This window comes from Medicago truncatula, chromosome 1 (assembly GCF_003473485.1).
Source record: "Medicago truncatula cultivar Jemalong A17 chromosome 1, MtrunA17r5.0-ANR, whole genome shotgun sequence".
Lineage (NCBI taxonomy): Eukaryota > Viridiplantae > Streptophyta > Magnoliopsida > Fabales > Fabaceae > Medicago > Medicago truncatula.
Window position 1 is genome coordinate 18811519 of NC_053042.1, and position 26316 is coordinate 18837834.

General features: G+C 33.0%; 4 protein-coding genes across 4 annotated transcripts; all 4 read right to left on the reverse strand.

Moving 5' to 3' along the window:
- Positions 1-2965: 2965 nt before the first annotated feature.
- LOC25483172 (probable L-type lectin-domain containing receptor kinase S.5) lies at positions 2966-6003 on the reverse strand. Its single transcript, XM_013611821.3, has 3 exons — positions 5529-6003; positions 4188-4898; positions 2966-3833 (listed from the first exon to the last, which is right to left on the reverse strand). Exons 1-3 carry the CDS (start codon positions 6001-6003, stop codon positions 3001-3003), a joined length of 2019 nt encoding a protein of 672 aa, XP_013467275.3. The 3' UTR covers positions 2966-3000.
- Positions 6004-6829: 826 nt separating this feature from the next.
- LOC25483173 (uricase-2 isozyme 1) lies at positions 6830-11427 on the reverse strand. Its single transcript, XM_013611823.3, has 8 exons — positions 11145-11427; positions 9987-10079; positions 9755-9830; positions 9304-9413; positions 8970-9061; positions 7916-8089; positions 7529-7619; positions 6830-7243 (listed from the first exon to the last, which is right to left on the reverse strand). Exons 1-8 carry the CDS (start codon positions 11349-11351, stop codon positions 7160-7162), a joined length of 927 nt encoding a protein of 308 aa, XP_013467277.1. The 5' UTR covers positions 11352-11427; the 3' UTR covers positions 6830-7159.
- Positions 11428-12888: 1461 nt separating this feature from the next.
- Positions 12889-15136, reverse strand: LOC25483174 (uncharacterized). The gene is made up of 2 exons (XM_013611824.1): positions 14328-15136; positions 12889-13117 (listed from the first exon to the last, which is right to left on the reverse strand). Exons 1-2 carry the CDS (start codon positions 15134-15136, stop codon positions 12889-12891), a joined length of 1038 nt encoding a protein of 345 aa, XP_013467278.1.
- A 4668-nt stretch (positions 15137-19804) lies between these two features.
- Positions 19805-24113, reverse strand: LOC11417928 (glycosyltransferase BC10). The gene is made up of 2 exons (XM_039834806.1): positions 22956-24113; positions 19805-20112 (listed from the first exon to the last, which is right to left on the reverse strand). Exon 1 carries the CDS (start codon positions 24001-24003, stop codon positions 22966-22968), a length of 1038 nt encoding a protein of 345 aa, XP_039690740.1. The 5' UTR covers positions 24004-24113; the 3' UTR covers positions 19805-20112; positions 22956-22965.
- Between the last annotated feature and the right edge of the window lie 2203 nt (positions 24114-26316).

Consider the following 26316-nt stretch of genomic DNA (forward strand, 5'->3'; position numbering starts at 1 on the left):
CTAAAATAGATTGTTGTTGGTTCTCAATAGAATAATTAGCACAGCGTTGGTGATCCTGAGCACATTTGAAGGCTGCAACTAAGGAATTGGAAATTAGTGATATTGTGGATGATGTCAAACGGTTGAGGGAAACATTGAAACAAATCTCTAGTGCTTTGAATTGGAGTCACATGTGAATGACCTCTATTTGTTGCTAGATTAACAGCTTGTTTAACGAGTATCGCATCCTCTTGTGTCAGAGCCTGCAACTGTGTGCTGCTGCTGCATATTCTTAATATCATATTTCTACTTAACTATAGTATTTAGGTTCAATGAAGTTTATTTGGAATGAAACTAGAAAGTTAAAAATTTGCAGCTAGCTAAATATAAGCTATACAATTAGGCTACTAGCTATAGCTTGAGGAAGATATATGTGCTAGTAAGACCAATATATATATGATTTTAGTTTTTGTGGCTTCCTTGTAAGACCATTTACAATGGACCTGTTGAAAGCAACTTTAAACAGGTTGAACCATTGCAAGAGCATGTTGAAAATGAGGGGAAAGATGATGTGGATGAAAGAGGTGATGAAGCAATTAAACATGTTCAATTATATCCCGGTCAGGCCATGTGGCGTGTTTTCGTTTGGCAAAGCAGGCGAATGAGATGCACGCGCGACAGAGAGAGTGGGGCGATAGGGCACGCGGAGAGAGAAAGATAATTGGATAAAGCTGAGACACTTGGCAGATTACGATTGGCTTCTTGGATTTTTATCATCTTAATAATTTTGACTCAATTATTTCATTGCAAATAATTTTTTTTTTAATTTTTTTTTACCAAAATTCATGATTTTTTTTTGTCTATAAATAGATACTTGGTTCATTTGATTTGGACACAGAAAAAAAAAAAAAAAAAAAAAAAAAAACCAACTTTTTCACTATCTTAATCTTATTATTAGCTTTCTATTAACTTTTCTTTTGATGTTTTAGTCTTTTTTTTAGTGAAATGGATCCCAATAATAATCATTTAAACACCCAGAATTCTTCTGATTACCCATTTAGCTACCAAAATCCCAACAATTATCAACATCCAAATCAATTTCCCAACCAACATCCTCAAAACATGCCTAATTTTGGTTTTGCATCAAATTTCAACCACCCATCCTCTGTTCCAAACGTTAATCCATATTATAGATTTATGATGGGATATTCATCTCAAACACCCCCATTTAATGGTTATATGCCAATGGTAAATGAAAATTTTCAGAATGTTGGTGAATTTCCTGAATTTTCAACACAAATAAATCGTGGTGGAATGACAAGAGCTAATGAAGTCACTCCAATTCCAGAGGATTCAACTCCTAAGAGCAAGAAAATCCAACAACCATCATGGAACACTAAACAAAATTTAGTGCTAATTAGTGAGTGGATTAAATATGAAACATGCAGTGTTGACAAGAGAAACCAGACCGGTGAAGCATATTCAGGTAAAATTGTTAAGTATTGTAATGAGCATTGCTCATTCGATTCTCCGCGCGATGTAATTGCATGCCGAAACTGTTTTAATTATATGAGCAAAATACTAAATAAATGGATTGACGCTTATGAAGGCGCTAAGCGTTTGCAAGGAAGTGGTTGGTTGGAGACTGATGTTTTGGCAAAAGCGCATGAATTATATGAATGTGGGAAGAATGTTCAATTTACTTTAATGGAAGAATGGCACGCTCTCCGTGATCAACCATGTTATGGTAGTCAAGTAGGAGGAAATATTGGCTCAGGAAGTAGTGGATCTAAGAGATCTCACGACGGTGATGCATGTGGCTCAAACTCTGTAGGATCTAGTGCTCGTCCAATTGGTAGGGAGGCAGCTAAAAGAAAGGTAAAAAGAAAAGCGAGGACGCTGCCTTGGAGGAGGTGGAAAAGGAGTGGGTTGAATTCAAACAATTCAAGGAGCAAGAGCTTGAACAATTGAAAGAGTTAACCTTGGTGCAACAGGAGAAAAACAAATTGATGAAAGAAAATACTAAAGATAAGAAAATGAAACTGTATCTAAAGTTAGTTCCGAAGAGCATCTCGATGACCGGAAGAAAGAGCTATTGGAAAAGTTGGAGCGTGAGCTATTTGAAAATTAATTTCAATCAAATATTTGTTTGTATTCGGTTAAAATTGTCAGTGTTGTCTAGTCCCCACTGTTTGCTTTAATAATTGTCAGTGGTGTTAAGTCTGTAGTGTTTGCTTTAATAATTATCCGTGACTTATTTCACATACTATTTGAAGGTCTTCCTCCATTCGTTGGAATGTGTGACCATTATTTCACATATTATTTCCTTTAATAATTATCCTCAATGTTTGCTTTAATACAATATAATAACTTATTTCGAATCCGTCAGTGTCCACCACACAATATACTTATATATAGGAACTCATATCTACTTCCAATATCACAAAAGTTCATTCTTGCATGCGATGCACTTTTTGCTTTCTCTTTTTCTGATATATGTAAAGTTATGTTGTAAAGCATCACACCTTTAGAAGAGCTTTGAACCGTATTGTGTAAAGTAACAACAGCCCAATTACCATAACACCGAGATATTTTGACTAACCATTCACACTTGAACTTCAACGTGCACTCATGTCAGATCAGATATGCTCTAAGAATTACATTGCTTCCTCCAAAGTGAGACTTGAGGCATTGAGGCCAATACTAAACCGTATTTGCAATTGGAAAGAAATAAAATGGTAGAGGAAGAAGTTAAACTTTTGCATTATAGAAACTGAGACCATATTATGATTAATTAAAACTAGAAATTTTACTAAAGAAGATATAGCCAATAGCTATATCTATACATAGTTTAATATCAGTTAAACAATTAACTGATGTACAAAACAATTAAAATGTTAAACTAGTAATATAATATAAAAACTAATAACTAAATAGTCTAACAAACAATATTATCACTGATAAAAACTAATAACCAACCATTTCTAACAATAATCATTGTTATGTAACTAAATAGTCTAACTAATAAGTAGAAATTTCGTTCAACGATGTGGTGGACGATTGGAGCTGTAACTCAGTTCTAGACACAAAGTCTGTGAAAGAAGTACAAGAAACCGATACATAAACTCCAGCCGGTCGAGTTCCCGGTAATTCCATCAAAGGTTCATTTGGATTCAAAAAAATGTGCACAATTTTTCTCATTTTTGGCCTGAATAATGAATCTGGATGCAAGCATGCCAATCCAACCATCAAACTCCTTTTAACTTCTTCTACATCAAAAGAATTTTTCAGTTGTTGATCAACACACTCAAGAATTTGATTTTGAGCATGTAAATTCCATACATAATCTACCAAGCTATTATCTTCCATTACCCTTTTTGACCTTTTACCACAAATGACTTCAAGTATAACCATTCCAAAGCTATATACATCTGATTCAGGTGTAGCTTTTCCTGTGAAGCCTATTTCAGGTGCTAAATAACCCGGTGTCCCGGCTAAATCCGTAGTTACAGAGTCTTCATTTTTGAGTAATCTTGCTAGTCCGAAATCGCCTAAATGAGCATTGTAATTAGAATCTAGCATTACATTGTTTGGTTTAACATCTCTATGAACAACAGGATTTCCACACTCTTCATGAAGGTAGAGCAATGCTGATGCCAATCCTGTTAATATCTTGTGCCTTGTTTGCCAATCTAGAAAGTCCTTGCCTATGAAGTGATCAAGGCTTCCATTTTGCATGTAATCATAAACTAAGAGAAGATTTTTGCCTTCATTGCACCAACCTTGGAGCTGCACCAAGTTTTTGTGCCGAAGACGACCGATGGTACATATTTCGGCTAAGAACTCTCGTTCACCTGTTTAGACGATCCAAACAAAATGGTCAATAATAGAAGAAAAGCAAAAACAATGCAGAAGTCTTTTGAAGTTTATGAAAGATAGCACAGATAAGGAGCATGTGGACTTGGTATATTGGACTTTCAATGGGAAAAATTTACTTCATCATCAACAAATTTTCTCCAATAAACCCCCTCATGACTAGGTATATTGGTCTTGATGCACGGTGGTGCAATGATTGGTATCAGTTCTATTTAGGTCAAATATATAGGCGATGTACGACTTGTGATATTTCCGAATAGACACAGGTTTAATTCTATTCAAGTTCCAAAATATTTTCATGTCGTAGTTTTTTACCAGTTACCAGAACATACCTTGCTTAGAGGTTGCTGAAATTTTCTTTACTGCTATGGTTTTTCCATTTTCCAACATGAAGCCTTTATAAACACTTCCAAATCCACCTCTTCCCACAAGATTTTCTTTACTGAACTTACAAGTTGCTTTCGACAGTTCCTTGTAGCCGAACATCTTAGGCACATCTGCAGCCGTCCTCGATAAGCTTTCAATGTCTTCTTTTCGATCACCCTTTTCTTTTCTTTTATTCCAAGCTTCCCAAGAAACAGAAAGTAAACTAACAAACACAAGAACTGATAAAACAGTTGCCAATATGATCTTGTATTTTCCAACTTTACTGTGTTTAAGAGAAAGAACAGGCAATGGCACTGATGTGAATAACCAATTTAGGATTTGATGACTTTGAGGAAAAGCTTTACCCGTTGAGGCTGTGAAACCAACATAAACTGAGCTTGGAATTATATCAGGTAAGTGAATTGAATGGTTTAGAACACTCTTTAATTGGCTATTTGAGTATCCTATTGAAACAAAAATCATTTTAGTCCATCCATTATAGTCAACTTTAACCACAATATCTCTTCCACTTTTGAGGTCAACATTAGTGCCATTTAGACTCTGAAAAGCAACTGGATTTGTGATGCTTGTTGTGACTATGCCTATGTGGTTTCCATCTGGATCAAATTCGTTCATGAACGTGTCTAACTCCACACCAATTTGTTGAAAAACCCCACCTGTACAATAACAGTTTTAGTTTAGATTTTTTTTTCCCCTGCAAACTTGGTAAATTAAAGTGTTAGAGTTTCATATCTTTGTAGAACCGACACTTTAAATTGAAGGCATGTCTGGTGTCTGATGCATGTCAGTTCGATATTGTAGTTACAGTTAGGTACTTCTACTTCTAACTTTATTACCGATGTCTACGTGTCAGTGTTGTTTCTGTACTCCATCCACAGGTCAACACAAGCTTATGAGTGGTATGCATCATGCTGAAGTAATTTTCGAAAGAAAGGCAATAGAATTATTACTAAATTTTCGTAATGTTTTAGTCATGAAAAGGTTTTACTATTAGTTAGATTCTTGTTCAAAACAATCACATGTACCCTTCAGCCAAAATTATAAAAATATGCTAGTCTTAACCATTAAGTTTCCAGGGGAAAACGACTTTTGCTAGCTCGGAGTTCGAAGTTCGGATTGGAAAAAGTAAAATTTTCTTAAAGAATATTTCAGTCAAAAATCAAACTGCACTACTAACTGAATATGATTCAACGTTATCTGAAGCGCATTAACTACTTTCGATCAATAGTGGCAAGAAACATAGAACTTTAACTTGAAACAGTGATATTTTACAGAATTAAGTTTACCTTGAGTAGACCTATCAAACATGCCAAGATAAGAACCATAGCTACCATTTGGTGAAGGCCTATTATCTTGTGCAAATACAAGTGCAATTCCATCACCAGAGCTGGTCGAGTTTTTTACGAACGGAGTGATCCTAACAGTGAAGGTGGTAGTTATAATTGCTGGCCAAACATGAACCGGATGCGGATACAAAACCCTACCTACTTTGTTGTCTGTGTTAGATGTTCCAACCATCGAACCTGAATCGTTGTTTTGTTGTGCCTCTGGCTCCGGTGTGAGACTTACATAACCATTTTCTGAAGTGGCTGATCCCATACAAAGTAATTCACCATTGGTGCAACTTTCAGGGCTAAAAGACATGAAGGAGAATGTAGTTGGACTAATTACAGTGCTTGTTGTAGCTGTAGTTTTGATCAGCATGGTTAAGAGAAATAAAAATATGAACATGATAGTGTTGAAGGGCTTAGAACAAAACATCTTAGTTTTAATCCTTTTTTTTTTTGTTATTTTTTAGTGTGCTTAGATGTTTATATAGTGATGATTATTATAAGTTTGTGTTTTGAATGTTGTTTTGTTTTATTTTAGTTTGATGTTACTTCTGATTTGAGAATCAAATATATGCTAATTGTTGATTTATTAGATTAGATATGTGTATGTGGGGTTTCAATATGGGACAAATTTGAGAATGGACAAGGAGCATTGGTGCTCTTTTGGAATATGCATTAATTTGTCTTATAATGAATGTTTGACCCTTAAATCTTATCTAACCAAAGTACAATACACAATTACACAAAGTACAATTATGTATGCTACCCTTATTATTTTGGATTGATTACTGTGGAGATTCTTGAATTATTTGAAGTTACTTAAATAAGGTGCTGAAATATAATATTTGTAATTGAATTTCTAAAGTTGTTCACAATTTTTTTCTTCATTAAGTCAAGTGGAATATGCACCTATTAATTTACCAAAACCAAAAAATTCAAAAGACAAAAATAGAAATTACTCCCACCGGTTTCATATATAAGAAAATATTCTTTTTTTAGGTTCGTTGAATAATTAATATCTCCGCTTTATAATGTAAGCAATAATTTTTTATTGTAAGCATGGAACTCATGTTCAGCTTAATCTAGAACATGTAATGCATCTACTATTTTAAGGCAAGATCAGATCATGATTTGCCAGATTCAAAAATGATGATGGGCACATGATACATGCAGAAGTATAAGCCTTGACAGCTAACAAAAGAGAAAAGGGGAAAAAAATTGGGAAACAAACAAAAAAGTATGACCAAGAATCATTATTTCAAAGAGATTATTGAATGACCAAAATGTAGCACTGCATCAATATCATAAATAGTGAGTCTTAACTGTTTCATTCCACTTAAGAACAAAAGGACTAATTAGACTTTATTGGAATTTCTGAAATCCAAATTATGTACAATCCAACAACAGTTTTGATTATTGGTGCAAAAAAAAAAAACGGCATTAACATTAATATCACATGTTAACTCAAAGCAGTATCTTTATTGCCAGGTTCACTTGTTGCATGTTCTTAAATTACGTTAAGCACCATAGTGTAAGCTACACCACCAGTTGACCCGAACGGATGAGGTGATATGTTTGAGTAGTTTCTACATCTTTGACCGACTGCAGCTCAAGCTAGCTTCAATTGAACCATGTGGCTCGTCCGTTGGTAAATATACATCGTCATCAAACTGCATAAGAATCAGTATCATTTATAAGCTTAATTGATGTCATGATAGTATAAAAAAACCTATATTTTTGCAGTAACTGTTAAAATATTACAAACTCGGGACATTCAAATGGTGACTGAGAATCAAACACGTTGAAACTAAAATATTTTGGAGCAAAGGAAATCAGATGTTGAAATTTCAAATCCAACTTTTTTTTATGCCTATATCACTAAAGACCAAAATCTAATGTCACATCTGATTTCAACTTTATCTGCTTCTAAAGGAAGATGTGAACAGATTTAATACCTTTACAAACTGACCATTCTTGTTTGAGAGATTGACCGGTATGAAATGAATATTTGGCATCTTTAGTTGAATAGAAGCTATGTCAGGAAATCTGAATCACAACATTTAATTGTCAGTCACAACATGATTATAGCATATGCACCAAATTTGAGGCACTTACAGAATAACATTATGTGGCTGCGAGACACAAACTTCAGAATAAGAATAGGATCCATTTAAACAGGGATATCATATCTTATAAACATATAAAGTGTACGTGGTGAAGTTGAAACTTGAAACACAAGGTTTCACCATATCCTTTTTATTTTCCTCTCTCCTTCATCAGAGACAATAGAGAGGTAGATATATTTCCGTAGGCAAACAGAGAGGGTAAGGATTGAGACAAACCTGTTTAATGCTGCCTTCGCCATCTGGTAGAGGGTGGCTTGAACTGATGGGCTATAGACCCCTTCCTTTGGAGAGCCAAAAAATGTGTCAAGCAAAACTCTTTTCACATCCAGGTACTTTTCTGTAAAATAAAGAGGCTTCTTGGGGACGCTATATAACGATTCATATGAATACCTACAACCGCATTCAATTTAGAAGAATGAATTCTATTCTACTAGTTAAATAGAACACATGTACAATGATTTCCTTAGTTGGAGGATGTGCTACAAATTTCCACCAAATAATGAATGAAAAGAAAATTTTCTAGAAATTGTTATGAATTTCATCAATAATTAAGCCTATAGAATCAACCTCTGGAAGATTGAGTAGTCTGTTTTAAATCTTGTGACTTTTCTAAATACATTACAGGAAGCCAACTTAGTTCTTACTTCTAGTTCATTAAAATTTGCTAAGTGTGTGCTTAGTTCTGCGTTGACAAAAGTTGATTTTAATGAACTGATTTTGGCTAAAAGTCACTTGAATATAAAGTGATTTATGTATGGATACATTCATGTAAAAGTGGGTTGAATAATAAATCTGAGGATAAAAATCAATTGTAGAAACAAAAACTCCTAATTCTGATTTCAAGTTAAAATCAATTCTACTCGAGAAAATCCAAACATGTCAAAATCAATTCTTCACATCTGGAATCACTTTTGTCTCCTCCAAAAGTGGAAACAAACATATGTTTGGTTCTACGGTGACAAAAATTGGTTTTATGAATTGGTTTTGTAAAATTGATTTTACATAAAAGTGAGTTGAATGTAAAATGGTTTCTGTTTAGATAAATTTATGTGAAAGTGAGATGAACAGTAAATTTTAATGTAAAAATCACATTTAGACTCAAAAGCATCAAATCCTAGCTTCAAGTTAGAGTTAACTTTGGAGGCAAAATCAATTCTACTCGAGAGAGCAACCAAACATGGCAAAATTTTACACCTTTAGAATCAATTCCAGCAGCTACAAATATTGAACCAAATATAGGCCAACACTCAGTACAGAAAAAAGAAATTACCTCCATAGCGCAGTTACTTCTGTTGCCAGCATCCTCTCGCGTGTATCAGGAAGTATGGTATACTTGTCCCTTACAAAACCTTCAAAACCAGACTGCTCACAAATCACAACAAATCCAAAAGAAAATCAGCTTGTATTTTCTTAGCTTGAGCAAACTCTCTGAAACTGTATAATATGATACTGAATATATAACTATTACTCGGTGTCTATCATTTACAACCGAGGAAGAAATTTTAAACATGAAAAACAAAAGAAAAAAATGATGTACAGAAGCACATCTGGGAAAACTACAAGAGAATTAAAGCAGAAGTTTATATTCTATATTACAAGCTTACCTTGGTTGTCTTCAACACAGACAATCCTTCAATACCAGAAGTCAATTGTAGTGCACCAGACTTTTTTACTATTGCCTCTGTTGTATGCTTCTCGGATCCAAGTTTGAAACCTTACAAAAATAAAATCAAACAACTTCAGGATGGAAAAGAGTTCATATTTATGACTGAAAATTTCAAACATCTTGTTTTATAAACTGATGATACTTAAATAAGGAATAAAACTGAAAAATGGTTAACTCTAATCAGTTCCAATATTATACACAAGTTTGGGCCAAATAATACATGACTAAAACTATCACCAAAATATTTCAGATTTTATAACAAAAGAAAGAAACTTCAACTGTCACAAAAAGTAAATACAAAAGCTAACAAAGAACCCCTACATAGAATGCAATATATACATACACCTTCTGAAACAAGCTTTATTGCAGTGTATAATAGTTTGACTTACCATGGTCATGAGGTTGACCGTCCACATTAACACGCTCCCACGGTTTCTCCACAATTTTTACAATAGCAGTGGTAACCTGCAACAAAAAAAAAAAGTACGATTTTCATTTTGTTCTACTAAGGTAATGATTGTAGAAAATAAATTAACAGAAAAAGCATAATACGCGATAACTAAAAAACCATCAAAAATATGAATAGTCTCTTTAATAGGGAATTGAATTCCAGTCACCAACCTGGCTGTAAAATGATGTGAAATGTTTGGCAAGTAAAATGGCAAAGTCCTCCACAGAAAGTATTTCCGAACATTCTTTTGCTTTTGCATACACCTAATTACACATTACTTAAAAATTCAAAACTGATGTGAACATGTATGATGGAGAATGAAAATGATCTAGCAGTACAAAACATATTACATCAACATAGAGTATTTCTTCTAACCACATGCAAACATTTCCTGATTTGTATAAATTCATTTTAACAAAACATATCTAGAACAAGAAACTATTATCAAAGTTGCGTGTATGATTTAACCTTAAAATTTCAAACTTAGTCAAATTTGTCTTAGATACCATGACAATGTCATATACTACTAGTTTCCTAAAAAGGATGCATATTAAATTAAGAATATTTTGACATAGTTTATTTTTTTGAAATTCTAAAAGACTATTTATATTTGGATTGGCTTATTTGAGCTTATCTACTGTCATAAGCACTTTTGACACTATTTGGAAGAACTTATGAAAACAACTTATGACATGGTTATAAGTAATTTTCAGCTTTTTTGCTCTCCAGGATAGCTTATGAAGACAACTTATAGATTAAACAAAAACCGATTGACTTTATCTTGTGTTACAGAAATATCTAATTTAAGCTATAAGCTGCAAAATAAATTGTTTATCCAAACAGGTTTTAAAAAATAATTAAGAATTTGTACTTCAAGTTCAAACTTAAACAGTAAGAATAATTATATTTACATTTTACTCCATAGTCTTGCTTGAAATCCCATGATTTTTTTATTAAAAAAAAAAAAAAGTATTTTAAAATCTGAATTCAGTGCATCTCCAAAAAAAAGCATCAGCAGCACATATCTAAACCCGTTTGGATTGACTTATTTTGGAATTTATTCAAAACAGCTTATGCAAATAAATAAGCTTTTATGTATTACTCATAAGCTTGTCAAGATAGTTTATGAAAAAACAGCTTATGAACACACAATTTTCGTTGATGAACACAAGTTGCTAAAAATGAAAATGATGAATCTGCAAACAAACTCAATAATCATTGAAAGCCAAAAACTCAACAAACACAAATCAGCTCACAGATTCAAATTCAAACAAGAAAATCAGAATCATCAAATCATAAAATAAAAAGGGGGTGAGTAAGTAAATTACGGTGTTCTTCATGGTATCAGTAGCAACAATATCAGAATTATCATCACGAACATAAGAGTTAACACAATCTGAAAGAAGATTGATACTAACGCGCCATTCAACAACAAACTGTTGTTTACCATCTTTACTCTTCCAAACACGAGCTACTCTTACTCTCTCTTTTCCATGTCTCTGTTCGAATTCGAATCCTTCCACGTTCTTCGCCATCGATCGTGCTTTTACCTTCTTTTTTTTTTTTCTTTCTTTCTTTCTGGTTTATTTTTTGTTTGGACTTAGATAATTAAGTTTTCTACGTCGTTCTAATTCTATTTATAGTAAAAGAATATGAGTTTTTTAAGTGTACTTTAAGAGTTAGGAGGATAAGGACAGTTCAGTATTTTTTGCCGTGTGGTTTTACTTTCATTTCTGTGTGCGACTTGTTACATCATTGTCCCAGCAAATTAAACATTTAATATTGGTTAATATCGATAATTTATAATATATGTAAGGTCTGGAATACAAATCTTGGTCAAATAAAAAATGATCAGAAAATTGTATGTTTATAAATTGTTTTTTTAGTAAACTATCTTAATAAAAGTTTATGAAAAATATATAAAAGCTTTTTTTTTTTGAGAAAAAAAATATATATATATAAAAGCTTGTCTATTTGCGTAAACTAAAAAAAAGTAAGTCAATCCAAACGAGTTGATAACATTGTTTGAATTGACTTATTTAAATCTATCTATTGATATAAGTTTTATAAGACTGTATAGAAGAACTTAAAAAATTGGATTATGACAATTTTCATTAACTTTTTCAATTTATTTTCATAACTCATAAGTTATTAAATATAGCTTAGACAAACAATTTATAAGTTATACGTAATATAACATTATTTTATTATTATTATTATTATTATTATTATTATTAATTGTTATCATTATTATTACTTTTATTCACATTTAGATACAACAATGCTACTTGGTATTTTGTTTAAGATATTTCAGGAAATAATTCATGGATTATTTTACTACAAACCAATTTGATCATTACAACAATACATATTCCCTTGTCATAAAAAAAAAAAAAAAAATACATATTCTATGCAGTGGCGACAACCTCACCCAATACAGTGGGGTTATCAAGAGTAAGCATGGCAATGGGGTAGAGTGAGGACGAGTTTTGTCTTCCACATTCCACATCCCCTACTCTTATATACTTACTCGTTGTTCTACCCATATCCAACGGGGATGAGAAATTGAATATCATCCTCGTCCCCAATTTAAGGGTTTGCGTCGATTTTGCAGTTCTAGTAGGTTCTCTTTAGTTGGTTTGAAAGTATGGCTATGGTATTGGTACATGAGACATTATGATCGGAGAAGAAATTAAGAGTTAGGTTTTGGTGATAGTTGGAAGAAACCCTTCTTAGAAGGTAAGTAAAATCGCACTAAAAATCGAACAATAATTTCAATAGTCATTTTTGTAAGTAGTGATAATTGCATTGTATTGCATTAACCATAGTTAAAGATAAAAAAAATAAACAAGAAAAATAAAGGTAACAAACCAAAATTGATATTTTTGAAACCAAATAACATGCAGATAGTAGTAATTAAGTTTGCTGACATGAAAGTTCATCAACTCTATTGTAAACAAATGGTTATTCAGCAACATAAACTTTATTGAACCATGATCAATATTGATATCAAAACTCTACTGTCACATCACAATCATCAAAGAAACAAAATTGAAGTTTTAGAAAACAACATCATGGAGAATACTGAGATGTCCCAACATCTTGAAGTGGTAGCTTGCGAATATATTTTCTAGCCCAAACATGCTTTCCATTAATGGAGAATTTCATTCTTGAATTGTAGTCAAGGAAATGATCAATTACATCCATAGCCTCAGGACGAACAACAAGACGAGCATACAATGATTGCTTTGGTGGATTCACTTCTTGCATTATCAGGTTGTCAATGATATTTCCAAATTTCCTGTTTGGACAACAAAAAAAAAGTAAAAAAAAATTAGGAAACCAAAAAGGTGATAATTAATAGGATAATAATATGATAAAGAAAAACATAGAGTTAGATGCTTTGTAAAATGTGGTATTGATTATAAATTAACAAAGTAAAAAACAATGTGTGTCCCTTGAGCTTAGCTAAGTTCTCACGGACATTGCATTGCAGGGAGCAAGGTTTGAACTTTGGACACTTCACTTATTCACTTTTAAAAAGTGGGTTTCTAGCCACTAATTTAGTTTTTTTTTTTTTTAAAAAAAAAAAAACAATGTGTATTTTTACTATATTAAATTTTCATAAAATTCATATTTATTATAGTGTCAATAATTTATAAGAATAATGAATAATTTGTTTTTGTCCATCAAAAGACAAAAAAAAAACACAAAGAACCAAAAACAATCATTGTATAATTTCATTATCATGCAAATAATGTAATTGTTCCATTAAAATTGATTGTACGATTTTTTTTTACTTTCGTTATGTTTATGTGTAATTTCTAAAATACTTTTTTTAGTTCTAGATACTTATTTTTGAATTTAGATAACACTAAATATTTTTTAATATATCAAACGAGGGTCCCTCTAATATAGACTTTTTAAACAAAATTTTAAAGGTGAACCCATTAATTTTACATGTAATATGAGTTTTGTTGAAAAAAGGATGTGATGATAATAAAACATGTAGTAGTATGTTCTATAAAAAAAAAAATCCTACAATAGTAAATTGATATGAACGGTCCAATGTTAGATCAAACAAATATAAACACCTATAATCACTCACACAAAAAAAAAGACCCATAAAATGAAATACATAATATTTTTACTATAACTTTTTTTATGTGTGTATGTTATGTAAAGTGTATTATAAAAAAATTACAATAAATTTTAGTATTCGATATCGTATAATAAAACACATTTAAATAAATTCATACAGTCAATTAATGTATATTTTAAATTTATAAATAAATATTAAACTAATTTTTTTTCAACCATAAATAATAAAAAAAAATAAGCACTTATCCGGAATTAACAATAAAAAAATAAAGCTAATATATTGTTGATAAAATTTCAAAACCGAGTAAATCATACAAATTTCATACACACACGCACATATATGTAAGTGTGAGCGTGTGTGTGTAAGAGAGACAATGGTTAATAAACAAATAAAAAATCAAAAATGATACCTTGTGAAGAATTCTCTAATTTCATTCTCAGAAATAGGATAGCCTTTAGAAAATGTCATGAAGAGGGTCCTATCATCAACTAGCTTCTTGATCTCCTTCCTCTTATCATCCCCATTATCAGTAGAAGTAACAATTCCAGTATCAGAAATATAAATATCATCTAAATTTAAATTGGCCAAAATTTCATTAACTTGTGGCACATCTATTTGTTGTTCCATCATTGGAATAACATTAGGAGAAAAAGGCACCAAATTAGATTGAATGTTATTAGCAATATTAACATCCCCATACATATTTGCAAGATATAAATCTTGCTCTTTCATAGTCCTATCATAATTCATTTTTTCAATAATATCTGTAAAAGCTCTAACACATACATCATTGATGATCTTGGTGACACCAGTGATCACTTCGAGGCGTTTTTCATGGAAAAACTCAAGCGTCACATTGAAACGACAGATGTGTTGAATCAATGGCAACTTCGATTTGCCTACAAAAGTGTTAGGGTAATGGGAACTCCCAATGCAATTCAGGATGACAACAGCCTCGTCAGCAAGGTTGCTAAGCATAACATCCGACCATTGTTGAAGAATCTTTGCTACTAAATTATAGTATTTGGATTTCCTCTCAAGCCACATGAGGAAGGCCATTACATTTATTGACTGAGAGATCTCACGATCAAGCGCGACCAGCAAACGAGTGAAGAGTTGTCGATCAACACTGTAAAACAAGTTAAATTCTTCTTTGGTCACAATCACAATGAAATTTGGGAGTGGATTTGAGGGAATGGATGGTAGAATAGAAGACATTTTTAGATGAAGGTGATGATAATAATGATGATGATGATGATGATGATGGCGATGATGGTGATGATGATTATGAAGATTGATAGCTATCATTTATAAAGTTGTGGTATATTTAAAATAATATTTTTCTTTTTTTAATTATTTTCTAAAAAATAAATTATTTTGACTAAAAAAAATTAAATCAAAAAATGATTATTTTTTTTAGTAATCTTTGAAAGATAAATTGTTAGCAATAATATTTTTATTGTAATAATGGTAATATTTTTCTAAGTATGAATTTATTCTAAAATACATTAAAATTTCTTTTCTCATTCTTTTTCCAGTTTTTATTTTTGTTATTTCTTTTAAAATTTTAACAATTTTGCAATTCATTTAGATTTTATTATATGTGTTTTCTTTATTTAGGGGATAGTTTTGCAAATATATTATTGTTATTATAGAAAAATATGCTAAAAGTTCAAATATTAAAAAACAATATATTTATAATTAATATAGTAGTAATAATATTTTTATGCTTTAGTCAAAAAAATAATTTATATTGCAAAAGTATATTTGAACAAAAAAATGATAATATTTGGAAAGATATGTAAAATGAATTCAACAACATTTAATTTTTTTTAGTGTGATAAAATTTATACAACATCGAAAAAAAATTAGATTTCACCAAAGCCTTCCTCCAAATACACATATTCAACGGATAATATTTGACTAGATATTTTATTTTTTTATTTTTTTTGAAAGTTTGACCGGATATTTTCATGTACATAAATTCATTCAACTTTCAAAGTTAATTTTTAATTTTATTATATAATATAACATTCATTGAATGTTTTTTTAAGGAACATTCATTGAATATTTTGTTTGTTTTATTATTACCACAAATGTTTAATTATAATATATTTTTTTGATAAGTCAGGAGAAAAGACAAGCATTAAGAGAAAACATCGACATCCCAACTAGGTTGGCACCCCGGAGAACCTCCATCCTATGCCGCCAAACTCAAAATTTTATTAACAAAAGGGGGGAAATGAAAGTATATATAAAGAGGGAGATACTAGGCCAAAATCCTCAGCAACAAAATGCAAGAAATAAAAACAACAAACTAGGAAAATCTGTAATTAGGCAGACCGCATCTGTCCCGAAAGAATTCCAAACTCAACTCAAACAGTAAAGCAGACAGACAGACAGCAACCTGGACTGAGTGCCCCATATTAGCCAACCTGTCAACACAACAGTTGCCTTCTCTATAGATATGGGACGAGATTACCTGCATGCCTAGCCTACAAGCATTATACCAGCGATTACGGAGCAAAACTGAAACCACTAAAGGCTTTTTAAAGGTCATCAGAGCACTAGTAGAGTCACTCTCCAACCAAATATGACTCCACCCTTTTTGGGCAGCAAACTCCAAATCGAATATAAACCCTTGAATCTCCGGGGAAAAAAAACGGAATCAATTCCCAAATTACAAGCAAAAGCACCGAGGAAAGTACCTAAATGGTCCTGGGACAAACCACCGCAAGCCGCATGAGTGCCAACAACAGACCCATTTGTATTTACCATCAGCCATGGAGGGGAAGGTGCCTTCCAATGCACATAAATGATGTCTTTGATGCACATGTGATGCGCAGCAACAAAGTTAGACTCAAGAAGATGGACATTCGTCTAAAAGCAGTTACCAACCGAAAGATTCCCACTCATTGCCACAAAAGCATATAATCGGACATTAGCAGTATGCAGAGATACCACATCCATAGAGAACCGTAACGAATTACGTGATATCTAAATAATATGTAAGTGTGGACAACGGCAACCACAATTAGAGACCTGAGAGGAGCATGGAACAAGAATGCACAAAAGAAGAGTAAAAATGGATGAAAGATCAAATGAACAATTCATCCTACCACCAATCCAAGTCCAAAGCTCCACCGCAAAGGGACAACGAAGGAACAAATGAACCAACAATTCATCAGTCTTCAAACAAAAACTACAAACTGAGACTACCATGCAGCCCCGAGCACGAAGATTCTCATCTGGGGGCATCTTCCCAAGGAACAAATGCCAAAAGATGAAAGAATGAGAGGGAGGAATGCCAAACCACCAAATCATATCCACCCAAGGTAACAAAGGGGCAGCAGGTTTCAAAATAAGCATTGCGTGCTTAGCAGACAACTTATCATCAGGAGAGTGCAGCCACACAAGAGTATCTAGAAGAGGTGAAGCAGGTAGAACCACTGAGGCCAAAAGAGGATTCACGTGGGGCATCAAGCAGTTAGGGAAATTCCACTGGCCATCAACAATCACATCCGCAACCATGCCAGAGAAATTCGCATGATGAACAGAGTCTATTTGAAGCAAATCCACCCGCTGCTCCCCGAGCCAATTATCCGACCAAAGATTAATATTCTCATCGGTGCCCACAGCCCATAGAGAATTAGAGTTAACCATACGAACATGCATCTTAATGCTAGACCAAACAGAAGATTTAAAATAATTCAAACTCGACCTCCCATTAGAGAAATATTTGTGCTTCAACACTAAGGAGTCATTGATTATACGGGTGGGGTTGAGAACAAGACCCTCGGCTATCCACGGGAGACACATAACCTTCCAAGAAGTCGTACAAAACTTCCTCGAATGAATATCCCTCCTCCAAATAAAATGTTTAATCCAGGAGTCCAATAAACGCAACAACCGACATGGCCACATATAAACGTGAAAGGAATACACCAGCATCCCATGAATGATAGATTTTACCAATTAAATACGCCCCATGATTGAAAGAATTGTACCTTTCCAAGTACAAGCTTCGCCCTGATTCTTTCAGTGATGGAAAGAAAATAAGCCGCTTTCAGCTTTCCTTTACAAATGATTCGTGAACTTTATACGAGCCGAACTCAAGTTGAAAAAATGTTTGTTTCAAACTCGAGTCAAGTTTCAAACCAAACCAATTTATATCGAATCGAGTTGAGTTCGGACAGATTTAACTCGGCTCGGCTCATTTCCAATCACAGGTGCAAGGATTAAGAAGATTAATAAAGACCCATAAATTAAGTGAAATAAGATTCAATCAATAATATGTCAAAGCGTTTACATTGGTCCAAATATAATTATAGAACTAAACTCATCAACAAATTTTTGGTTCGAGACTTGTTTTCATTTAGAGATTATTTAATGGCAACAATACTTTACATAATTTTTTTTGAAGAAGCTAAATTAACCTAACTAAATTGACATCGGGGAAAATCGAACCCGAGACCTTGATGAAAAAATATTTCATAGAAATTATTACAAAATTTGTATCACTAACATTTCTCATATCAACACTCTCTAAAATAACCTAATTTTGAGTTTTAAAAAAGATTGAGAAGATTTCTAACACTCTCCATAACACATTGTCTCTTATTGGATGAAACTCTTATGAGGCTCATGCTTAGGAAATAGATTTTACATAAAATGTTGAGACACATAAGTTTCATTCAATAAAAGAATGAATGTTATAAATAGTGTTCATAATCTTTCCGGTACTAAAGCTCCCGTATACACATGGTCTAGGAAAGGGTCCCATCATTTGATGTATTGTACGCAACTTTACCCTAATTTTTAAACAAGAGACTGTTTCCAGGACTTTAACTTGTGACCTTTCAGACACATGACAAAAACTTTATCACTTGCGCCAAGGTTACCTGTTCTATAATTCTATAAAATTCTTAAACAGTGACAGGTTACTAATGAGCCTGAAATTTCACAAGCGAAAGCTAAAAGCAGCAGCCACAAAGAAGTACCAAAGCAAAGTATCAGTATTATGGAATATACACGATATTTAACTACCAAAACAAAAAATCTATTTCCATCTTAGATTTTCATAGGATGGAACTTGTACATGCAAAGTATCAATGTTGCGAAATTGATATTGATGTTGGTTGGGTATAGCTGTCCCATAAAAATAAAAATATTAACGATACACTAAAGTTCCAGCATATACATGGTCCAGGAAAGACTCACCATTTGATGTATTGTATTTTTTTTTGTAATGGTCGAGGTTTGAACCCTGAACCTTGCATATTTTATACATTGTCCTAACCAGCTGAGCTAAGTTCAGGACATTTGATGTATTGTATGCAGCCTATTAATATATTGTACGCAGCCTTACCCTGTTCTTTAAACAATAGATTATTTTCAGAACTTGAACATGTGACCTTTCAGACACATGGCAACAACTTTATCACTTGCGCCAAGATTACCCCTTATTGCTGTCCTATAATTCTATAAAATTCTTAAACAGCGACAGGTTACCAATGAGCCTGAAATTTCACAGCGAAAGCTAAAAGCAACAGCCATAAAGAAGTACCAAAGCAAAAGCACGAGTATTATGAAATGAGAAATGATATTTGAACATTCATTTTGTGACAACTTTCTCTCTCATACTCACATTAGTTTTTACTTTATCTCTCTATTGCTTTGATTTTTGTGCAGATACCTACCTTTTCTTTGTAAATTATGGTTGTTCTATAAGTTGTCTGGTTGTTCAAATAACACTCCTCTTATGAAATATATATCCAAAGTAGTTTTATAGGGTGTGAAATGTACCACCCCAGATTACTTTTTAAAAATTTGACTCTCAATTTTCAAGCCAAATTACAGGGAGGGAGGGAAGGTAACAAAGATGACAAAGGGCAAGATAATAAACTTGGCTATTGCCTATTTTCTTTTTTGTTTTGTACACAATATTTGACTACCATAACAAAGAAAATCTATTTCCATCTTAGATTTTCATAGGATGGAACTTGGTCATGCAATTTTTCGATATATAACTTACGTGGCCTCCTTCGGAGACCAGCTTTTCTATTTTGCAATCCACACTAAAAGCTACATTCACACTCTAGAAATTATATAACTAAACTTTACAATTGAAGACACTAGATCTTCTATTCACATCAATAAAACACTTGCATTGTCCCAATACCAATAAAGATGCCCTGAAAATGAGAAAAAGAAAACAGAATCATTAGAGAGTAATAGTAAAATGACTTTAGATCCATTGAAAAGGGCACATAAACTAGATTTAGTGAGGATCCCATTTCCACACAGTGAGCTTGGTTCCTAAATTCAATAATTTGGCTGTATTGTAGAATCGAAAATGACAGTTCCTAGAGGATATCTACTATTCAGATGCAAGTTGTTAATCCAAAGATTTGGCTGTCTCTTCTAACATTAGGTGGTTTCAAACAACCATTGACAAATTACTAGATGACATAAATCCTAGTTTTATGGATTCATTAGTTGAAAACTTTGGTCCTGTGCACGTTAATTTTTCGTAATTTTAGTGAACCATAACATATGGCTCCACCCAAATTTGTAAAAATCGGGATTTTGCTTCAGGTCGAAAAGGGAAAAGCAAAATTGAAAATAGTAAAATTGCAATTAAAATCGATGGATTTTACCAAAACAAAAATGATGATGTTATAAATTGTATATAGTCATAAATGACTCAAGTTTAAAATCCACAAAATACTCATACACTATGAAGCACGGATACGACACGGACACTGACATGCCAATAATTTGAAAAAATCACATAATTCAGTGTAATTACAAGTGTCGGTGTCGGACACAACACGTGTCCGACACTGGGACATGCCTGATCCGAGGAGTGTCCGTGCTTCATAGCTCATACATAATGACTAAAAAAATGGACAAAATTCATCAAGACCCTTTAAAATCCTACGATTTTGTATGGATTTCACGATTTTGATGCGATTTTACTAGGATTTTGCCTATTTTGGGGTTCTGCTATGGATTTGAGTCGTTGAAGGTGAATAAAGTTGCAAAATCCTGGATTTTAGGTATAAGTCGGGATTTTGACAACAATGACTCCACCTCAACTAATGCTATATTCAGTTGAGTCATTTAAAAAAGCATCTAGAGTTAATACTTATTACATAAATAAAAGTGAGGTTATTATCAATCAATGACTCACAATAACAGTTGTGAACTATAGTGATTAGAAGTTCCGTAAAAGCAACATAAATCAAAATTTACTATGGAATATGGAAACAACAAAGTTGGTCTAATTTGTTCTAGCTTATAAACAACTATGTCCATAGCTAGCAGTTAGACATGTACAAAGCCAGTGACCTATATGAGACAGGAATAACACGTCTCATATAGGTCTTATTACACAACTAAGAGACAAATCACACATCATATGGATGGTAACAAGCCAAAAGAATTTGGCTATATTTGTTTATATGAACATTTTTCCTAATTAGACATTTGCTGATATCAAAGTCTCATTTAGTGTCTCTTTCCCTTTTTGGTCACAACTCAACAATAGTACTTTTGTGTAAAATAAGATGAGGTTTCCTTAATCCATTACTTGCAAGTTGCAACAAACAAAAAGCAAAAATAAAGAATGCATGAGTGGTTATCATATCACATCACAGAAACCAACTACTCTCAGATTTAACACACTGGTGGATCAAACATTGTTTCAGTTAGGATTTGCTCTAATAAGTAATACTAATTAAGTCCTTCTAAAACCAATTCAAGTAACATAATGACAGGTATAATTTTTCACACGGTGTGCATATTTGGAAACACAACGAGTATGTGTCACCGTGATTTTACTGAGTTTCTAAAGTGTAAATTTTGTCAAAACCACGATGACACATTCCAAACTCAGTGTCAATGCAAGTAACCACAAAAAGGCTCCTACATTATCTAACTTAAAAGGTGTATTATTAATCACCACAAAGCACTGGCATGAACAGTACTACCACCCATGAAGTGCAGCAATGAGTAAAGTGGGTTTGGCTCCATAGAGATAGAGTAAAGTACAACCAAACAAATCAAAAGAGAGATAGAGCAGGTTGGGTAACAAATTTAGAATGAAAGGATAAGGAATCTTGACAACCTGTAACATCTTTTGCAACCACATAGGGTCCACCATACACTAAAAAGTAATAAATTTTGTCACTTTTTTGGTTTGAGGGACACATTTTTTGTCACTTAACTATTCAGTTTATGGAGCTGAATTAAATGGATTAACTTAAGACAGTGCAGGTAAAATTATTAAGTGTCTCTATCTGCTCTCTGTTTGGTAGTTCTTAAACTACAGACCGAAAAAACCACTCCAATTGAGTATAAAACCACAAAAACTGACCCTTCTTTCCTAAGCCTTTTCTTGAAAAATGGATTTTCCGCTGTTACTAGAAGGCTTTCAGCCGGTTTGATCTGCCTAACATTTTGCAATGTACCTGACCTTAAGTTAGTTTGTGCATAACCTTCCGATTTAATTCCAATGACTCAGATTGTCTATTGCGTGGAGCTGGCTGATTTCCAGATCAATTTATTCGGAAATCTCAAATCAATGATCAAGATCTTTAGAAATTGATTTACTAATTGTGTAATCTAAATCAATCAATGACTAAGATCGATTACAGCATGTAACGGCGGGTCCAAGTCCCATTTTTTTCTAGAGGGATTGTATCACTAGAAAGTCATGTGACCTTCTTTCTATCTATCTTTAGTGACCAGAGATCATTCTCTCTCATACACACTTATTTTATTCTCTGTTCTCTCTCTCTCCTCCAGACACTGAAGTCACACACTTGCAAGCCAGACAATCCAAATCCATTTGTTTCCTTTATTCCTATCAGGTTTAAACAAAGTTTAGTTTATCCCTAATCCATTTCAGATTTTATTTTCTCCATTACAAAACACCAAAAATAATCAATTAATCATAAATAGAAAACCAAAATTAGACACTAAGCTAACAAAATTCCACAAAGAAAATGTTGTCTATGTTCAGTGTACTCACCGAGCAAGCTTCAATCCCGGAAAATGACATCATCGGCTATATCCATCAGCGGAGCAAGACACTCCGGCGAGAATTTCCTCGCAAATAGATATGAATAACTCGAATTCGACACCCTCAGCTGTCGAATTAGCTCCGGGGAAACCTCCTCCGGAGTATAAAGATGAGGATGTCCATCCCAACAACCAGTCCAATTAACTCTCGTCAGTGTAAAACCAGTACACCCATTCAGATCCTCCATAGACAAAAGAGTGGGAAAATAATGCTCTTCTGGATAACAAGAATCCAAATTTACACAAGGAATCCGAAACTTCTTCCATAGCTTATAATCTCTCACCACAACCTTTGCATGCTTCCTATTCAAGATAAAAAACTGCGAACCAACCCGAAAATCCTCAAATGGAACCTCCGGCAACATAACATTCTCTCCACGAGCGTTATAACGCTCGTAGAGATTCGGATCCTCAGAGAGAATCTCAATAAAGCTAGGGTAAAGCAAGTTAAAGTCAGAGAAACTCGCTAACGACATTAACTGATTTTTAAAAAGGTAGTTATAAACGAATCGAAACGACAAGAGCGGAACACAGTGTTGAGAAACTAGGGCAAAGTATTGGTTAAGCGGATCATCTAAGAGCGCAGAAGCTAGAAGACGTCTGGCAGCGGAGATGAGTGATGGTGAGGCACGTTGGGTTGGTTTGGAAGAGATGAAACGGTTATGGAAGACACCGCCAGGGGAGACGACGGAGGTGGTGGGGTCTGCATGGATGTATATATTGAAGAGATGGTTGTTTCCGGTGAAGAATTTTTCCCATAAAGGAGCAAAGGTGAGGTTGGTGTTGGTGAGGAAGAGGAAAGCGATTTTAGGTTTAGGGTTTGTGAGGGTGGATAAGTGGGTGGTGGTGTGGGTTGTGGCACGGTGGAAGAGAGCGAGGTCGTCGGCGTCGGGGGAGAAAGGGAAGGTGAATTGTGGGAGGAGTTGTTGGGAGAGGAAGAGGACGAGTGGGAGAGAGATGAGGAGAGCTAGAGAGACAAGAATTGGAGATGACAACATTGGATTTGGTGTTTTTTTTTTTGTTCCTATGTTCCTTTTTTGGTTGGGTTTAGTGGTTTTTGGAGCAGTTTTAAATGATGAAAAAGAAGGAATGTGTGTGGAGTGTTGGAGAGTGATAAAAGGGAGATGGATAAAAAATAAAGGGTTTATCGTAATCCTTTTTATTTATTTATTTATTTATATTTTTGGATTATTAACACCTCATTTGTTTTTATGATTTTTTTTCAAAAATAAATCTATTTTTAAAAAAAAAAATCATTTTTAAGTGTATGTTTAGGATTTTTAGAAAAATTATTTTATCAAAAAATCTATTTTGATCCTAAAATAAAAAGTTATTAGGATTAACTTTTTTCAAAAACAAGGAAGTAACATATGTACAAGTTAAAACTCTTTTTTTTTTTTTTTTTAAATTGATTTTTATGGGTAGCCGGCAAACAAAAATAACTTCAGATTTTTTTTAATAAAATATTTTTTTTAAGCTGAAAAAACGCACCTTAAATTAGATGGAAACAATCGAAGAGTACTTAGATGAGAAGATAAAGATTGTTTTTTAACGTATCATTGTCATATCACTCATTGCGATTTTATTGAACTCGAGTAATTAGTATGTGATAAGTCTATTCATTTTTTGTTTTAAAGATAGTTTGCGCGTAAAATATAGCTGCTATATAATATAAAAAAAATCATATGGAAGCCTAATGGGATAATCTTGAAGACAATTTGAGAGAAAGAACAAAATTATTGGAATGCGAATATTGTTTTTTATGGTGATACTTGTGGGATATTTTTGATTTAGACATCAAATAAATGTTTTTGCTTTCTAGAAATGAAACTCGCAACTAAAAGAAAACATATGAGTTTATTTATTTTATGAAAAAATAATATCGGAGTGAATTAGAGTATGCAAATGTGGGATTTGAATTCACTCCGTTGAAAAATTCTCTCAAATTTTTCTAAGTGGATTCTCAATCATCAAACATGAGAGAGAAAATGAGAATTAAAAAATAAAGAAAAATAGTTGTTGTATTTTAATGTTGGAGATTAAAAATGGAGAAAATTTAAGGGAATTTTCAGTGAAGAGAATCCAAATGCTGTAAAAGTGTGATTTTGTATTTAATTTTATGCAACACTTCCTTTTCAAGTGTGGTCTTCTTTTTTTAAAGTGAACAAGCTTTTTCATCCTTAAATTTGTACGTAGTTCAAATTAGTCGGTATGTCCCTAAATTTTATAAAGGTCAAACCTCGCAGTTAACAATGTTGATATGTGACTTTAAGCGTTGACGTGGAGTTTCAAGTCAACGTTCACATGTACAAGGAAGAATTAGATAGGGAAAAAAATTAATTTTTGTTGACATTTTTTTAAAACAAAATTCATTACAAATTGTTTCACCATCAAATTGATCCCTGAATTATTATTAAAAATCAAGTTGGTCCCTTAAATATGTCTTCCACTATCAACTTGATATTTGATACCGTCAAATAAATACTAATTTTTATAAGAATGTGTTTAAATTAACCAAGGGTGGATGCACCCTTCTTTGTGAACTTTGTAGATTTAGAAAAACTTATCGTAAAACTTGAGTTCTGAATGATAGAGTCTCTACACCGGAATTCTGCTTACGTGGTGGAATGAGGGACTAAAAGTGGAAGAATATGAAATTACAAGAATAAAATTTAAATTTTTTTTTACAGGGACTAAAACCGAAATTCGCTAATATTACAGGGACGAAAAAAGGTATTTACCCATTTTTCAATTCAAAATTTTGGTTCAGACTTTCTTAACTTTGCACAATTTTTTTCTCAATTATAATTTATAATGTTTCATAATACTCAATCTGCGGGAGAGTTTGGTGTCAACTAGTTGCGAAGATTCAGACATTGGAGGAAGACGTTCAAGAGGTGGCTCCTAGGGGTGGGAATAGGCCAGACCAGACCAGACTTTGATAGGCTTGAGCCTGGCCTACGAAATAAATCACAAGCCTGAGCCTGGCCTATGGCCTATCATAGGCCGTTTTTCTAGGCCTGTCCTGGCCTATTTAAAAGTCTGGACTGGCCTGAAAGCCTACTTACAAGCCTACTTCACATTAAGGCCATCAAATAGTTCATTTGGCCTACTAAATAGGTTAAACATGTCTTAAAGCCTACTTAAAAGCCTATTTCACTACAAGTAAATTTCAACTAGATTAAAGCCTACATAAAAGCCTATAACAACAAAGCCTATTAAGGGACTAATAGATAGAGAAAAATATGTTTATATTTTTAATATATGCAATTATTTTAATATAAAAAAAAATATTTTTTAATAAATAAGTA

Bases quoted from the DNA above. Each gene is read 5' to 3' on its own strand.
- LOC25483172 (XM_013611821.3), bottom strand. From the start codon at position 6,003: ATGTTTTGTTCTAAGCCCTTCAACACTATCATGTTCATATTTTTATTT. The intron at 4,899-5,528 runs GTAAACTTAATT...GTTATTGTACAG, and splicing joins GTTTGATAGGTCTACTCAAG to GTGGGGTTTTTCAACAAATT. The intron at 3,834-4,187 runs GTATGTTCTGGT...TCGTCTAAACAG, and splicing joins TTCAGCAACCTCTAAGCAAG to GTGAACGAGAGTTCTTAGCC.
- LOC25483173 (XM_013611823.3), bottom strand. From the start codon at position 11,351: ATGGCGAAGAACGTGGAAGGATTCGAATTCGAACAGAGACATGGAAAA. The intron at 9,831-9,986 runs GTTGGTGACTGG...TTTTTGTTGCAG, and splicing joins TCACATCATTTTACAGCCAG to GTTACCACTGCTATTGTAAA. The intron at 7,244-7,528 runs GTATTAAATCTG...ATTCTTATGCAG, and splicing joins AGAATGGTCAGTTTGTAAAG to TTTGATGACGATGTATATTT.
- LOC25483174 (XM_013611824.1), bottom strand. From the start codon at position 15,136: ATGTCTTCTATTCTACCATCCATTCCCTCAAATCCACTCCCAAATTTC. The intron at 13,118-14,327 runs GTATCATTTTTG...TTGTCCAAACAG, and splicing joins ATTAGAGAATTCTTCACAAG to GAAATTTGGAAATATCATTG.
- LOC11417928 (XM_039834806.1), bottom strand. From the start codon at position 24,003: ATGTTGTCATCTCCAATTCTTGTCTCTCTAGCTCTCCTCATCTCTCTC.